This window comes from Balearica regulorum, chromosome Z (genome assembly GCF_011004875.1).
Source record: "Balearica regulorum gibbericeps isolate bBalReg1 chromosome Z, bBalReg1.pri, whole genome shotgun sequence".
Lineage (NCBI taxonomy): Eukaryota > Metazoa > Chordata > Aves > Gruiformes > Gruidae > Balearica > Balearica regulorum.
Window position 1 is genome coordinate 76517165 of NC_046220.1, and position 17400 is coordinate 76534564.

At 54.4% G+C, this 17400-nt stretch overlaps 1 protein-coding gene across 4 annotated transcripts in view; it reads right to left on the reverse strand.

The window, feature by feature from the left end:
- Window positions 1–17400, reverse strand: part of CNTFR (ciliary neurotrophic factor receptor) — a 212000-nt gene that overhangs the window by 44453 nt on the left and 150147 nt on the right. For all 4 annotated transcript variants that reach the window (XM_075739638.1, XM_075739641.1, XM_075739640.1 and 1 more), the window contains one exon: window positions 14724–14954. In XM_075739638.1, the coding sequence (XP_075595753.1) occupies window positions 14724–14954 (231 nt within the window). The remainder of the gene's footprint in view (window positions 1–14723; window positions 14955–17400) is intronic.

Here is a 17400-nt window from a genome sequence, read left to right on the forward strand (position 1 = left end):
GCAGCCTCCCTGGCCCCCGCACACTGGGATGGGTTGGTGCCCAGGGCAGGATTTCCATCCCGCACCATGGTGGGCTGCACATGCTGTGCAGGCAGCAGGGGAGCCCGATACCACCCAGGCTGGGTTTCACCTCAGCTCCTGCTGGCAGCTTGCGTGCAAGCCCCCGTTTTGGTTTGGTATCAGGTGTTAGGGCAGGCTGGGGAAGGAAAGATGCAGCAGGGAGAAGAGAAATGTCAATCTCTGCTTGTTGTGGGTAGATGGTGGGAAGTTTCCAGCCCCCTTCCCACCTTGACCATGCCTGCAAAGTGGCCAGGTGGGTTGCTGGAGGGAGGTACATATGTATCCAGTGCCCCAACATCAGGACAGGGGGTAAGGAGCAACCCAAGTGGTTCTCCCCACTGTAGCCTCAGGAGGATGCAAAATTAGGGCCAAATGCAGCCCAGGGTCCTTAGAAAGCATCCTCTACCCTCAGCTGCCTGGGGATCTTGGCCTTTGAAGGCCTGCAGCAGCAGATTTCTGCCCTCACTGCACCTCTCCAGCACACAAACAGAGGCCCCACGCTGTTCCTCAGGGATATCAGCCTCTGCTTTCGGAAAGCAGCCAAGTGGCAAAACCAGGCTGGAGCCTGCTGCCGGTGCCACAGAGCTGCTCAGAAAAGAGACAAACCCAGGGCAGGGATGCAGACGGGGAGACCCGCAGGGACTCTCTGCAGCAGTGCTGAAAGGGCTCTGCAAACACCTCCATCCCAGAGTGAGCATCCTCCAGCTGGCAATAAGGGCTGCTGCCTGACTGGCTCTTCTGCGCCTGCTTCATACCCGTGAGGGAGTTTGGGGGCAAAGGGAGGGAAAGCGGTCAATCCCTCCTCCTGCACCTCCCTGGCTTCCCTGAAATTTGCCCAAGAACAAACTCAGGGATTAGCAGCAGCCACATCCTGGTGAGAACAATATTAAGGGATTATGAGATTAGAAATACCATTTATGCCGAGAGGAATAACTCTAATTCTTATCTGATTGTCTACAGATGTCAGCAATCAAAGCGCCTCTTTCATGCAAAGCAGGGAGCACTGCTGCTGGAGTGGTAGGTGAACGCGACTTGGCCCCCTCCTAGCACAAGGAGAGCCAGCTCCTCCTGCCTATACGAGCCCTGGATCGTGTCTGGCAGCAGCCGCTGGCATGCAGACAGTTTAGTTTCTTTTGTGAGGAAAAGCTGCCTGGCATGAGCCCTGCGCTGGGGCTGCATCCCCCTCCTCTTGTGTCTCCGGTGGGCTGCCCGCCCCATACAAGCTCACCAATGCTCACTGCGTGCAGGGTGCTGGTGGAGAGCCCAGGGTGGTGGGTGCTGCTTTGCCCACGAGCAATACCAGCTCAAAACATCTCCAGCTCAGTTGCAAGCCCACCATGGCCCATTTGCTACCCTGGACCACAAAATCCTCCTGCCCTGGGCCATGTCCCCCTGTGTAATGTCAGCACCTTCGGGCAAGGATGCAGCACCGTGACCTGCAGGGTGCATGGTATCCCCTGAGTGATGCATGGCTCTTCTTGCTCCTGGAGGGATCAGATAGCTTCAAAGAGAGACAAACTAACCCTGTCTCATCCCAAACTGGTGTGCTGACTGGCTGCACTCTCAGTGCCTGCCTTAAACCCAGTTGGAGGGGCTAGGAGTGCTGAGGCTCGAGGTGGCATCACCAGCACTGTGGCATGACTGCTCCCTGGGCTGGCTGAGCACTTTGTGCCAGCTCACCTGGGGAGGCAGCTCCTAATGGGGTTGACTGGGAGGCTCTGCCCGGCCATTAAGGGAGGTAAGTGCTTCTGGGCATGCTGTGCCAAGCTCCTGTCTGCACGCTGGAAGCAGAGGTTCATGTGGAGCTGCTCCCAGCTCCCTCGCCACCGCTGTTTGATGGCACATTATCTCCATTCGGCTCCTCATCAAAAGCTCTCTTGTCAATCCCTCCTTAGGAGAAGGGTGGCAGGAGCTTCCTCTCTTTGGGGCTATTGTCTCACATGAGTCTTTCCTCCCTGTCTCCCTTCCTTTTCTCCGCCCCAGGCCATCTCATGGACCATTTTCGTTCATTTTGCTCTTCTGCCTTTCCCATGCCTTGGGGAGAGCTGCTCCTCTCTGCAGCCTGCCCGGGAGTGGGGTGCACACAAAACCAAGGCATCAGGGAGCTCTGCAGGGCGGCTGCTGACCCTGCACTTTGCTCCAGGGTGCTCATCCACAGCTGCCCCAGTGCTTCACTTAACCTCCCTGCACTGGGCAGAGCAGCTTGCTGCTGCAGGGAGCACGGCTAGCTGAGACATCTGGAAAGCCACCATTGTCCCTATCCCATCACTGTTCCACAGCATCCCTGTACAGGGTTGGACTAACTCAGTCTAGACCCAGCGAGGGCAGCTCTGCCCTTCTCCACCTCTGTCATTTTGCTCCTTATAAACTCCACTCTCCTGCTGTCTTTTGGGCCAGACATGAGCACCAGGTATCTCAGAAGATGCGGGGGATGAGGGGCATGGTCTTGGCCCCATCCTAAGTGGTGACATGCAGCATCCTCTGAACCCTCCAGAGCCTGCTGTGCTGCAGTCCTGCTCTGCACCACCAAACACCCAAGTCACGTTATCCGACAAAAGAAACAGCCACTGCGAAGCTAAATCTGCAAGACAGGGATATGCACCCTCCTTAACTCACCGACTTGAAGGCCATGGGAGAAAATTAGTTCATCTCACCTGACCTCCTGGGTTGCACAGGCCATTACGTACCTCTGTTACCCCTCTATTGAGCCCAATAACTCGCGTTTGACTGAATCATCTTTCAGCAAGGCAGCCAGCCTTGCTCTGCAGATAACAAGCGACAGAGGAGCTGCCACTGCTTTTGGCAGTTTGTTCCGATGCTTAATCATTTTTTCTATTAAAAATATGAGCCTCATTTCTAATTTGAACGTGGCTGTGCTCAGCTTCCAGTCATTGGCTCTAGTTATGGCTTTGCTTGCTGGTTTAGTACCCAGTATCTTCTCTGCTTGGAGGTAATTACCAACAGGAGTCAGGGCATCTTTCCAGCTCCTTCTGAAGCCACTAAACAGATTATTTTAAGTCTTTGTCCTTACGGCAGTCCCGCCCGCTCCGTTTGCATCCTTCTGCACTTTCCCTGGTTTTCCAAGGTCCTTCTCAAATTACTTCTCCGATAACATCCTGGGACAGATATACAAGGAAGTAAAATTGCCTCTTTGTCGGACATACACGCCTTTTGGCAGAGCTGGCTCAATCTTGGCTCCAAAAGCCCCAGAACAGTCTTTTTGGCCAACTAGTCCCAGTACAAACTCACAGTTTGAGCTGTCTTCATTTTGGCACCCTGCTGCAGAAGGTATCTTCTCTGCTCTCTGCAATTTTCCTTTTTTTTCATCATAATTAAGCCCTGGAGGTGCATGGCAGCACAGACCTTGTACTGCTGCCAGCCCCAGGCAGCTGTTCTGCTTGCCCCAAGTGAGACTCATCCCCAAGGTTTGCTCTGATCCACCACTCACCGGGAGATGGGGAAGTGAGGGAAGGGAATGCAGCAAAACAATGCCTGCACTGACAACGTGCCACGGCAGCTTTGTGAGCTTTTTAATGCCTGTGAAAAAGCCCACCGCTCTTTTTCATTTCTTAAAAGACCCTCAGCATCCTCCACAGGCTGGCGCAGCAGCCCCTGCACCACTGCTAATGCAATGCTGTGCTGCTATGGCAAAAATTAGACCCGCAAACACTGCCTTGGAAGATAAAAAAGTGAGCGGTGTTTCCCCTCCCAAATCTCCAGAGGTGATGGGAGCATTGCTGGTATGCTTATGCTCCAGCAAGGGAAACCTGTTTTGCGAAAGCCATGTGTCACCATGAACACCTGCAGCAAGGAGCAGCCCAGTGCTCTTGCACAGTCCCCAAGCTAGCAGCATTTCCCACCTGCTTTGAATTAATGTGAATACCAGGGGTGGCCACAGGACTAGATACCTCCCTCCACTCTCTCTTCTCTAGGAAGTGTGCAGGGGGCTGATTTTGGACCTTATTTTGCCACTTATGTCCAATGCTGTGGGTCAACTGAAGATATGGGAATTCACCTTTCCCCAAGCTTTTCTCCATGGTGTGATGCACAGGCACCCAGTCCTGTGTGACTGGGGTGGGCTGCGGCACATGGGAGCCCTGGGGTGGGGGGCCCAACCCAGCACACCCCAGCTGGGAAGCCAGGTAGGGTAAGAGGGCTCTGAAACACCAGTCGGGTTTCTAAGCCCCGTTGCATGGCTTTGGGAATTGCCCTCGAGTCTGTGCCTCATTTTCCCCTTCTGCCTTTTTGTTTAGGCTCTGACCACCCTACTTGCAACCAAACTGGGGGTCTTATCCCTGGCAGGGAGGGGAATGGGAGGTGGCAGGGGTTGCCCTGTTTTCCCAGCACAGCACTGGAGCCCAGGTCTCTGGGTTTCAGTGGGGACAAGGGAGGAAGAGGAGGAAGAAGCTGATGAGGCCAAAGAGCACTTACGGCTGTACCTGGTTGGCAACTCAGGGAAATCAGGCTTGGAGGGAAGTGGGAGTAGCTTGGGTGCAAATGCAGAGAGCAGAGACAAATCCAGCACTGGAGAACTGTGCTGTCTGAAATCAATCAATAGCAAGAAATGTGTCCACCACACCCAGAGACCCTCCATGTCAGGATCCCCTCTATGCAAAGGCACATTCAAACCCATTGCGCACCACCTTTCAAGCAACAGAGCTGCCCACCGGGCTGTGCACTCACGCCACTGTACATGTAGGGATGCTGCGGCAACTGGGCAGCGATGCACAGGTACACACAGGCAGGTCGTCGTGCCCCAGAGCACCAACACCTGCACAGACACACGTGCATGGGTACCTTTCTGCCCAGCACCCTCTGGTCTGTGCTCAGACGAATGCCCACACAGCATCACGACAGATGCTTCGGGCTCTCGCCTTGCTGCAGGAACAGCTTTGGGAGAGCAAACAGCTGGACCGCCTTGGGCACTTCTCTGGGAGAAGCGTGTGTTGGGACACCATCAGCACGTCCTCTGCCACCAGTGGCAGGGATTCAGCAAGGCAGCTATTCCCCCAAAAAGTGAATGGCACCATGTCAACTCCAAAGACAACAACAGACGACAAATCCCAGCCTGCTCACCATACACACAACATATTTCACAGCTCCCTGGCTCCAGCCTGCCGGAGTCCCCAAGCACTGGCTCAGACCAACACAGGTTGCACAGCATCCAGAAAGCAGCTGAAAGGAAAAGAGCTGCTTGCAGCCCTCTGCCTTCTTCCCTGAGAGGGTAGGGCACATGCAATTGTGATGCATGACATGCCACGCCGTGCACAGCTGCTCCTTGTATGCATTGAGTTGGGGTGTGCTCAGCACAAAGCTGCAGATGGACCCACTGAGTAATCTCTTGGCCTCCAGAGATGGACAGCAGCATCCATCTCCTCTCCCTACATATCCGAGCTCAGTTATGCAGGACATCAAGCTTCCCCTGTGGACCTGACTCTGGTCCAGCACCAGGTTTGTGGTCGCTGTCCTCCGCATCTCTCAGCTGGAACAAACTGCTGCACCGGGGAGCCACCGCTGGTCCCTGCTGCACGAGGTTCTGCACAGGCACTGTTGGGCTCCGGCTCTTCATGGCCCTGGAGCAAGACCAAATTTCTGCCCCGCCTCCACTTAGCACAGCAGGTTGTCATTGCTCACTTGCTTTTGGCAAACAGCCTGCACCCCTCTTCCTTCCCTGCATCACCGGCAGTCAGGCTGCCCAGTCTGGTGCCCAGTAAGCTGGCAGGGAGAGGGACGAACAGCACACCGTTAGCCACATCTGCGTGTGGCAGGCTGTGCATGACCCCCAATGGTGCAGAGAAGACCATCCTGGAGAGAAAACAAGCAGCCATCACCCTAGGGACTGTATCATAAACCATTTTAATAAGGCATTTTTCCCCCCCTCCCCACCATCCCAACTCATGCAAACACTGTCTTGTTTAGTTGGCAGCAAACGATAAAGACCCCCAGGGAACAGAGGAGGGGGAGAAAAGGGACATCTGTTTAGAGCATTTCTACTGCATGGCTCTCCCAGGCTATTTCTATCTCTTCTTGTCAAAATTTATCAACTGCGTAATTGTTTAAACAGCATTAAAGTGCTTGGAGCAAAAGCAACTGGAAATTGTCCTGCAGTTGCCTCTGGTACCAATGCTGACAGCTTGGGAGGGGACTGGGGAGAGAAGGGATCCATCGGGCATGGGAACCCTCTGACTCCTTTGCTGGGGGGGAGACACCACCCTGTCCTGCTAACAGGAGGAAAATAATCTGACTTTATTCCCAGTGCCTTTCCTTGCTTTCCAGACCAAAGACTCTCCTCCCTATCTTCTCCTCCTCACTCTGACCTGCTGTTAGCACACATTTACTCTACTAAATTATTTACAGTAGACGCACTGGCTAGGCAAACCATAGCTAATGACAATGTCTTTCATGCTTAAGTACACTGGATCCTGCCCTGACCCTGTGGAGCCCTCGGCCAGGACCTCACTGCCTGCCCGGGCCCCGCTGTGGTTCCCAGCTGCTGATGGCAATTTTGGAGAGGGGTGGAGAAGCACTGGGAGCAGGGAAAAGATGAGGATTTTCTGCTGCCTGCTATCTCCTCTCCTTCCAGGCGCCAGGGATGGTCCTGCAGAGGGTCCCCACTGCAGTCTTCTCATCCCTGAGGAGACTACCCGGCCTGAGACCCTGCAGACATGGGCACATGTGGCACATGGAACTGTACCCCATGCTAGTGACAGTGGTGAGGTTTTTTTCTTCCAGCATCACCTGGGAAGCAGACTGCGATTTTTTTTTTTTTTTTTTTTTAAGTGCCACAGTCATGTGGAGCCATGGTTGGAGATGGAAAAGCAGCATTCACATGAGGAGCATCGACCCCTTCGCTCCCTGCTCCATGGCTGCAGTGACAGGAGCTGGCTGCATCTCGGCCGGTTCCTCCCCTCCCAGCGCCCTGGAAGCTGGGGACGCACTGCCGGCGGGCGGCAGGAAGCTCGCGCCAAATATTTTGACAAGGGGCACTTAGGAGCAGCTGAGACAAAATCCTTCCTGCTGCAGAGGCCAGCGCAAACAGAGGGCCAGCATTTGTCCACTCCGCTCCCCCCGCAGACACAGTCCCACCCCATGGTCACCGTTCTCCAGCCAAGGAGGCTTTCTCCTCCCAGCCCCGGGCATCCCTAATTCCCAGCACTTTGGAGCAGGGGTTATGGGAAGCTGTTTAGATTGGACTTGGGCTTCTTTACAAGGCTGGTTTTGTCATGTTAAGGAGGATAAACAAACCTCAGGAGAGCAGGAGGAAGCTGTGCTGCCATCTGCCCAGGACATGGGATGCTGGTGCTGCACCCCATCTTCGGCATTTGTGCCTGTCGAGGACAGGGAGGGTTACCCAGGAAGCTGCCAAGCCCCAAAGCCTTTTTTCCTCTTCTCCTCCAGCCCGGCAGCTGCTGGGACAGGGCAGGGAGGGAGACCCAGGCTGCCCCCCCTGCCCCATCATGCCATGAGCTTGTCCCCAGCCCTGCTGCAGGAGAGGATGCACAGGGACCCTCTGGGCTCTTTCACACATAGGTCCAAAGCTTGGGACGCCACTGGGTGCTCACCAAGCAGGTCCTTGCACCTCAAGCACCTTCTCTCCCTGGCTCCGTCTGGTCACTGGCAGCCCTGGAACTCCCCCACCTCTGCCCTGAGGAGTGGGCTGGCAAGGGGGTGACTACCTTCTCTGCTTCTTGGTGCCCTCATGCCATGCAATGCTCCTGCCATGACTCAGGTGAAGGGCGAAGACATGAGCTCTCCATAGCACCCAGCCCAGCATGAGCTCATCAGTCAGTTGGGTCAAGCGTGGGGCCACGTCCCTTCAGGTACCGGTGGGGACCCGCCATGGGACCTTGGCCACCTCCCAGCCATGCTTTTCCCTTGGGCAGGGGCTCCGTGGGCCACAGCATCGGCAAGGCCAGGGCAGAGCCGCCAGCGCTGTGGTCCCGTGCCGCGGCACCTAATAAATGCCACGTGCCGCTCCGCTCACCCCACGCTGCGCTCCTCGCCGCCCCCAGCTCCCCCGCGCGAAGCGGGGGGCCACAAGGATGGGAGAGGGGATATTTTTATTGTTTCTGACACCGGCTGCCCCAGATTATCATATTTTACATAGGGAGCCAAAGAAGCATCACTCTGCTATGCTGCAGCTGGGCAGGCTGCCCAGCCCAGCAAGGGGAAGGACGGGAGGAACGCAGCGGGGTGCGGGTGCGTGCACGTGCGGGTGCAAGCGTGCGAGTGCGTGCACACGCAGGCCACGGGGCATGGCTTCATTCAGCCCTTCCTGCTGCGGCACAGCAGCGTGCATCCTGCTGGATGGGGCAGAAAGGTCGCCTGCTGCCTGCAAAAGTGTTTGTTTTTCTAGTCCAGCTCCTAATTCGATTAGGACTAATTGCATTTGTGAGCGTGGTGGGGGTTTTGGGTGGGATTTTTTTTTTTTTTTTGGCCTTCTCCTTAAAAAGCTGGGATGGCAATTTGCATATTGTTATCCAGCATGCCTTTCCATCTCCCAGCTGGGCCAAGACCCGAAATCTGGGCACAGGCAGCAAAGTTCGTACGTTGAGTTTTCCCAGCCACAAACAAACAGCTCAGCACGGAAAGGCGGCGATTGGAGCGCCTGCCTGCCTTGTGAAATAAAGCCGAATTTTGATGAAGGAAGCACTCTTGCAATCTGGTTGACCTCGTCTGTAACAGTCCCTTTCCATGGCTCTCAGGAACTGGGGGGGGTTATATTTGGCTGTGAAGCCCCACAGAGCCATTGCACCTACCTATCCCCCTCAGTGCCGCAGGCATGTGGGGAAAAATCAACCACATCCATAGCAATAAACCCAACAGCTCTGGGGTGCATCTCCTGATGCCGAAATTACAGCAGCCACGTGCTTAAGTTTATTAGCTCCATCCCTGCCATAGATTTGGTCCGGGCTAATGTAGTCCTGCCCCAAGCCCTGCTTGGGCACAGCCTTGGGGCTGACCTTGCACAGGGCAGTTCCTGAAGGGCAGGAGCACATTTGGAGGGTGAGAGGGATGAATCGCAAGGGCGGGCGCTGCTCCCTGCCAGCTGGCCCTGATGCCAGGGAACGGTCACAGTCATGTTTAACTTGCTGCTCTCGAAATAGCCTCAGTTTACATGGCTGCGGGAAGGGATTGGATAAGTTCATAGGGGAAAAATCCATCAAAAAGGCTTTTTTTAAAAAAAAACAACCAAGCCCTGCGTCACAGATCGCTGGACATGAGCAGGGAAATAATCTGCACGCGCTGACCCCAAGTCCATGCTTCTCCATCAGCATCTGCGCCAACGGCAGGAGCACTGGCCTGACCGGTGGCACCCTGCTCCCAGGCAGAGGCATTCTCGATGCCGGCTGCTGGAGCCAGCCAAACCTCTGTTTTCCCAAACCGCCATGTCGGCAGTGCCCTCCTGCAGTTTTTCCCACCAGACCCACCTACGGAGGCAGGCAGGCAGACACTAGTCGCTGGTGATGCCTTCCTCCACTGTTTAGCCCATGCACATCATGGGATGCTCACACCTGCCCTGGTGCTCCATCGCCCTCCTGGGGAGCCAGAGGTGCATGTCTTAGGTGGAGAGATTGTTACCTTCTTTGTTTTTTTGTTTTGGATGGGTGAAAAAGACAAAAAGTTATAAAAACAACAACAAAAAGGATGCAAACTGCAGTCCAACCCTCCAGTTGCAGCTGGAGCCCAGCTGGGAGAAAAGGGACTTCTAAGGCAGAGAAAAGGGAGGCTCTGATTATTTATTAGTGGCCGATGTTTGATCGTTTGCTAATCAGGCCAGAGAACACACTCGGGCTCTCCCGGCCTCCCTGCTCACATGTGGTTCCTGTTGCTTTGCCCCTTCCCCCCTCCCTCTCTTTGGTTTTGCTTTGTTTGTTTTTCTGTTAATTTGGTTGTTTTTCCATGTCGTTTTCCGTCAAACCGCATGTTTTTTCCCCTTTCTCTCGCCAGCTGCTGCAGTGACAGACACAGAAGAAGGAGGCCAGCCCAGAGCCGCTTGCCCTCTGCCAGTCCCTCTCCCACCATCGCCTGGGAGGCAGCGATGCCCATGGGGCAGGGCTGGGGCCGACACTGGGCTACAAGCCCCAGTGCCACCACTGTCATGCAGAGGGCAACTGCACTGCCTGCATCCTGATCAGTGTTCCTGCTGCTGGAGGAGATGTTGCTGTATTTTCTCTCCCACGCAGAACCCATCCCTGCCTGTATCCCAGTCTACTGGGCAGCAGCCTCGTTAGACAGCGGGCAGGGTGATGGGGGTCAGCAGCACTGCTGGCAGCGCTCGGACATCACCAAAGCCAAGCAGAGGGGTGAAAGAAGAGGTGCGAATGGGCAGAGCTGCCGGGTCAAGATGATGATAAGCAGGTTAGAAAGGGATGGAGGGATGGGAGCAGGACGGACGCCCACCCTGGATGCCTCCCTCCCCTCTGCACACAAGGCCTCCCGGCTCCCATGTGCGCTCTCCGGCTTCTGGCAGCCTTTCCGCCGCGCGTTTCCACTCCTCTCTGGCCCATTAGCAGTATTTTTATAACATTCTGTAATGCACGGAGCCGTGTGCCAAACCTCAAGAGCGCATTATTTCCCAACGTCTTTGTTATATCCATCCCCAGGCCCTCTGGCCGTGCGTTTCCAAATGCAGAGATGCGGCTCGTGGGGGCAGCGGGAGCCCGGCGCCACGCTCCTGGTACCCAGAGCCTTCCCCTCCCTCCATCCTGCTCCTGGTACTCAGCACCGGGCTCTGTCCAGGGACGCCTGGTGTGCAAAAGCCCCGGACCCGTTGCTTGCTGCTTCTGGCTATGCTCAGGCATCTGTCACTCTCCAGGCTGCAAGGCAGATGATCTGCTGGAGATAAACATGGAGCATCCCGGTTATTCTCCTGTGCTTCACCCCACACTCAGCTGTCTGAAAAAACGAGGCAGAGTAATGTGTCACGGCTCAAAGTCCCCTGGAAGAAGCTGCCCTGGAGAAGTGCCACCTTCCTCTGGGGCAGTTTGTGCTTCTGATGCTTCACACCCTGGAGATGGGTGATTTGGGACCCTTAGGGATATGCAAACCTGTGGGCCCTTCCTCCTCTCCTAGGTGGGGTCTCCATCCCTGGTCAGCCCATCCCTGGATGCACACGGTCCCCACTGTGCATGCACTGATGTCCCCATCTCTGCAGGGGACAAAACAGCCCAGTTACCCCTGTCACGTGCACTCCCCTGCGTGCTACTAGGTTCCTGGATGCATCCCCCACTATGTGGACCTGGGTGTCAAACCCCACCCCAAGGACCAGCTGAGCTACCTGTGTCCTCCTGCCTGCCTACCTGCTGGAGCGCATCAATAAGACACCTTCTTTGTGCTTCTTTATGCAGTATCCTGGCCCCTCCAGCATGAAATCCCCACTCCAAAAATCCTGGGGTCCTTCTGCGGCCAATGGCACGTACCACTGGAGCTCCCTGCTCATTCTGGGCCAGAGCCATTACGGGAAACACCACCAAGAGTGGTCCAAAGGCCAATGCCAAAGCTCCCCCATCCCTCCCAGCAGCTCCCCATTCAGCACAATCTGATCCCCTTTAGCCATTTCCTAAGCCGTGTTCCAACTCTCGTACTAATCCACATTTTCTCTGGTTTAACTCATAATTTCCCATGTGGCATCATAGCAAATACTTCACTGAAGTCAAGACAGATTACATCGACCGCATTTCTGGGCTTAGGAAATCACTTCCCTTATCAAAGAGAGTTATCAGGTTAATCTGGTGTGATATATCCCTGGCAAGTTCCCCTTGTATTTTTCTTCCATTTTCCATTTGTCTCCACGTCTTTAATTGCTCCCTTTTCCAAGCGCGCCCCGTGGCCCCGCTGTGCTGTGGGGTCAGGCTGTCTGATCTGGGTTTTTCCTTCTCTCAAGCGCGGCAAACATGTCACCTCTCCCCACAGCACTGGGTACCGCCACTGACCTCTCAGCTGCTAATGAGCCTTGCTAATGAACAGGAGATCCTCACCTGGGGATGAGATGCTCCCCAAGCCTTCAATACATTGTTTTCTTTGAAGGTGCCTCCACAGCGGAGGACTGTCTTCAGGTTTTATCCTCCCTGCTCTCCCCCAGCCTGCGCTGCCCTTGCTCTCAGCATCGCCGCTCAGACCTGGTGGGGTTCATTCGGCATCGGGCTCCGCTGAGCTTACTTTAATCTCCCCTGAAACCTGGCTACAGAGCCAGCTCTGCTCTTCTCTCCTCGTTTGCTCCGTATTTATATGGCTAACCCCACTTTTCATTTCCTCTGCAAGGTCTCGCTCAGCTTGACTCCTGGCAGGTCTCCCTTTATCCCTGTGCTTGCTGACCCCCATGACGGAGCTCACTTTCCTAATTGACACCCTTTCCCAGTCCTCGATGCTTCTCCGCTCTCTCCTCACATCCTTCCTGCATCATTGTCTGCCCAGGCACGCCCCTGTCTCGCTTGGGGGGCAGGCTCCAGGTACCGTCGTTTATTTAATGAGATCCCCAGCATTTCTCCATGCAAGGCCCCCCAGTGCCTCGCTCCCACTGCCATCATCTTTCTTGTTGCCCCAGTAAGAGGCGAAAATGCAGGCAGAGGCCTGTTTTCATTTAACTTCCCATGCAATTGAAACAAAACGAGTCCAAGATCCCTCAAATTCCAGGTTTGGGCTCCCAGCGCGCTCAGCTGCAGCAGGGATGCTACCACAGGGCCATGCTGAAAACCTCCAGCAATCCGCCCATCTCCATCCCCTCCTGGGATGCTCCCAAACCCGCTTCTCTGCAGCAGCCCACATATGTCCAGGGAATCAGTCATGTCCTGCAGAGGCAGAAAATTTGGGGGGGGGGGTGGTGTGGTGCAGGCAGGGGCTGGGGGTGGCAGCACTGGGAAAAGAAACCTCATGGAGAACATTAAATTAAAATCCAGGCAATTAAATTAATTACCACTAAAAGTGTCTCACCTGATTAGTTCCTTGCATACTTAATTGTGTTAACACCACCGGGCAGTCGCTTATTTATTTGCACCCTCTCTCCTGGGGCTGGTGGCCCCTGCAGTGTCCCACTAGGCTCCTGAGCTGCCCAGTGCACAGGAGGGCTGTGAGCCTCCAGCAAATAGGAACATGTGGTAAAAGGAAACAGCAGAATTTGGGCTCTAAAGCTGAGCAGTTCCCACGGGTCCCTGGGCAGATTGACAGGGATTACTATTAGTGAGGTGCTTAGCAGATGGAAGAGCCATTGCAAATGGCTCACCGCGATGCCACAGCTGCAGAGGAGGTGGTTGGAGGCTGCAGCCCCCTCCTGGTACTCTCATTTCCTCCAGACCTGGGCTGCAGCTCCCCATGCACTGGCACGGCCTGGGACCTCTCCCCACATGGGATCTGGCCAGCACGTGCTCAAGCAGAGGACCTGCACAGTCTCCTGCTGCTGCTGCCAATCCTGCACCCAGCTCCTGCATTCCCTGACTCCAAACTACCCGTGGACACCTTCTCAGCCTGACAGGGCGGTTGAGAGGCCCGTAACTCATCTGCCACTGCCTTTTTGTCTGCCATGATCCCAGCCTTGATACCTACTTGCTGACTGCTCGCCTCTCTCATCCTTCTCATGTTGCCTTTCAGCTTCTTCCAGCACCCCTTCCCCTTGGCCCACGTGCTAGGATCCCTCCCAACAGACACTAAACCATGAGTTGGACACTGTGCAGCATCCCTGAAACCTGGATTTCTTCAGGTGCAGTGAGCCCCTCCTTGCCTGGTTTGCAGGGCTTATGCAGGCCACGGCTGGTCCTCTTGCAACCTTCTGCCCCTGGACCACTGTTTAGGATGGAAACGCCACCCTAGCTCTGATACAAGGTATGGAAGGTAAAACAAGGAGCACAGAAAGGCTCTGCCACGTCCTTCAAACCTGGGAATGTACAGCCACTGACACAACACATCCCGAGCCGGTGGGGCTCCCAGCTGGTGCTTCGCAGCATCCTCCGCAGCAGTTACGGTCCCAGAGCCAGCTATGCCGGCTGGTGCTCCCAGACACCCACCACTGCTGGTTGCAGACACCGTACTGTGAAACACACAGTTGTTATCAGCTGTACAAACACAGCAGCCCACCAAACACACAGCTGCTATCAGCTCTCAGCATCATGTGAAATATAGCACAACTCTTATCTCCCGCGTCAAGACCCTGTGAATCGGCGCATCTCGCACTTAAGATATGCAAAATGCTGGGAAACGTGCAGCTGTCTTCCAACACGCCCATGCACAGAGGCTCCTGCAAACACACAGCAACCGCCACCACCTTTTGGCTGCTCCTCTGAAACAACCATGTTGCAGTAACCCCAGCCAGGGCTTTTCCTTCCCGGCTGGAATCCCCTCTGACAGCTCAGCCCCAACTCTTTCCGCCTGCAGAGACAGTGGTTGTGGCACTGGGCTGGATAGAGAAGCAACAGCCCTTCCCAAATTATTCCTCAGGCATGATTTAATCTACCAGCTTTGATGCAAAGTTTGGGGCAGAAGGGGTTGATTCCAGCATCCTGCTGCTGGGGTTAGTATGCCACAGGGAGCTCGTATGGCAGGGTGCGGCAGGCAACTGTATGTATGGGAAGTATGGGGGTTGGCATGGCAGGAGGGGTCTGTGAGGGGTCAATATGGGAGCAGACAGCATGACTCTGTCTCCCTTCAATGTCATGTGCTGGGGTACTCACGTCCCACCCTCAGGTAGGTCTGGTACTTGAGGTGCCAGGACGAGCCCTCGTAGCAGGAGTACTGGCCGCTCTGCGTCAGGTTGACGTTCTTCAGGATCAGGTAGGACCCGTTCAGGTGGGACTCATCAATGTCGGTGCCATTGGCTGTCCAGGTCACGGCTGCGTCCCAGTCCATGGAGCCACACTTCATGGTCACGTCTGCGCCTACCCGCTCGTACTGGATGTGGCTGTCTGTGGGGAGGAAGAGAAGAAAAACAGGTGAGCTCAGAGCCCCATCGGCACGGCTGCCTTGGAAATAGGATCTTACCATCACATCTAGGAAGCGAGAGAAGGACTAGGGCATGACTGACATTGTGTTGATGGCCAGGGAAGCCCAACTTCTCCTCTTGGACCTGATAATGATTTATTTTAACCTTAGACTAGAGTGGATCAGCTGGCAAAGACCAGGGGATCAGGACTCAAGACCACCTCCACCTCATAGGATTCTTTCCTCTGATCTTTACCTTGGAGGACACATGTCAGGGATGCATGTATGGCTTGTCAGCAAAATGTCCCACAGCACAGCCAGACACTCACACCAGCAAGTCATTGCCACTCCTGTATCTACGTGACTTGTTGCAGAATGCAAACCAAATGCATACATCAGAAACTCCTGGCAGAGAGATGACAGAGCCACAGGACTTGTCACCAGCAAACCTGAGTTATTTACTAGCGGAGGTGGGAAGCAGGCAGCTGCCTTTGCAATTCTCTGCCCAGGAAATCAAGTGGGAGGACTGCAACCTACCTGTGCCGGGCTTTGGAAAGGGGCAGCTGCTTGGTGCATGCTATGCTGTTTGTATCCCTGCCTGGCTTTTCTTCTCTCTCTATAATAACATGATGCCGTGCTGAGCTGCTTGATTTAGCATCTTGCGAGTGGGGCAATACAGCTCATTGGGCACCAGCTGCCTAATTGAATTTTCTCAGGTTTCTGGACAGGAGCTCGAGCTGACATTCATTAATGATCCTTAGCAACTGAATCTTTCCCATGTCGCTACACTGGCTGTGTGGAGCTGCGTGTGGCAAGGATAAAACATATGTGTGTGTGTGTGTGTGTGTGTGTGCATGACATGGGGTGAAGCAGGACAGGTGGATGAGCAGGGAATGAGGTTCCTTCAAGGCTTCATCAAGCCTTTGTGCACAGACAAGGGGGGTTCAGTTCTGAAAATACTCCTGGGTTTCGAAAACACATTTGACAAGGTGCCTCCCAAGGAAACCAAGAAGTCCTGACACACAAGGAAAGTCCTTGCAAAGATTTATAGCAGCTAAAGGTCAAGAGACCAAAGGTGAGAACAAGCAGTCAGATGTGGCAGTAGAAGCCGTCACCGGTGAAGTTCGACAGAGATCAGAGCTGGATCAGAGCTGCCCAACATCCTCGTAACTCACAGGGAAAAGGGGGTCGAGGCAGCGAGAGGAGACAGCGTGCTGCTGAGGCTGTCAGGGCAGCCAAATTACAGCTGGGTGCAAGAGCGCTGCAGAAGGACATCATGGTACAGACCTGCCAGGTGGTAATATCGTGTCGATAAACGCATAGGGATGCACATGGGGAAGATGAAGCCTTGCTTCACCTACCACTCATAGCTCCAAATGAGCTGCAGCCTCCATGGAAACCTATCTTGGAGTTACCACATTCACTTCCCCGAAAACATCAGCTCAGTGGTGACCAAAAATGCAAACCCAACACTAGGAATTATTCAGAAAGGGATTGAGAAGAAAATGGAAAGCGCTGTATCCTTAAAGGCATGCACAAATCTGTCCCTGTGCCATTAGAAGGACAGTTCAGCAGAAAACGGAGCAGAGAGAGGAAACGGGGAAGAACACAGGCTGGAAACAACTCCTGCGTAAGGATGGCTTAACAGACTCTATCCCTTCATCTGTAAAAGGAGACAACTGAGTGGAGATGTGATAGACACCCAAGCAATGACGAGTGACACAGACAGGACGAACAGAGAAGGACCGCTTGCTCTTCCTCCTAATAAAATAATTAAGGGGCAGCAAATGAAAACAAGCAAAAGAAAGCGCTTTTTCACACAAAGTGTGATTACAGAAACCCATGTCCACCAGACGCTGTGGATGTCAACATTTTTGGGAAAATAGTGATTAAATGAATCCATAGCAGAGGACACCACCCAGGGCGGTAGAACACTGAGCTGTGCAGTGAGCCTGGGGAGACTGCAGGCACCTGATGGTGGGGAGGGACGGGAAAAGCACCCCAGTGCTTGTCCTGCTCCTTTCTCCCTTTCTAGACATCAGCTCCTGAGTGCTGTTGATAGGTGGGACCACATGGCATGATCCAGCTATTTCTCGTGTGAAAGCCCACAGCCTGAGCCCATCTGCAAAGGACAGAGCCCCAAGGCAAAGCTGTGGAGGAGCTGCTGGCAGGTCTGAGTCCTCCTGCAGATGATCTGACAGGACACCTACTTCTAACAGGGAAACAGCACCTTTGGGGATGCTATCCTTGCTGGGAAAGGGGGTGCTAAGAACAGATGGGGAAGAATTGAGGTGTAGTGAGTAAGATGCTGGTGAGATGCCTCAGGATCATCTCAGCCATGGGTGGGGACCTTTGAGAAACTGCGCTGATCAGACAAGTGCGTTTCAAGTGTCTTAAAAAAGCTTAAAGAATATACTGACAGGCAGAATG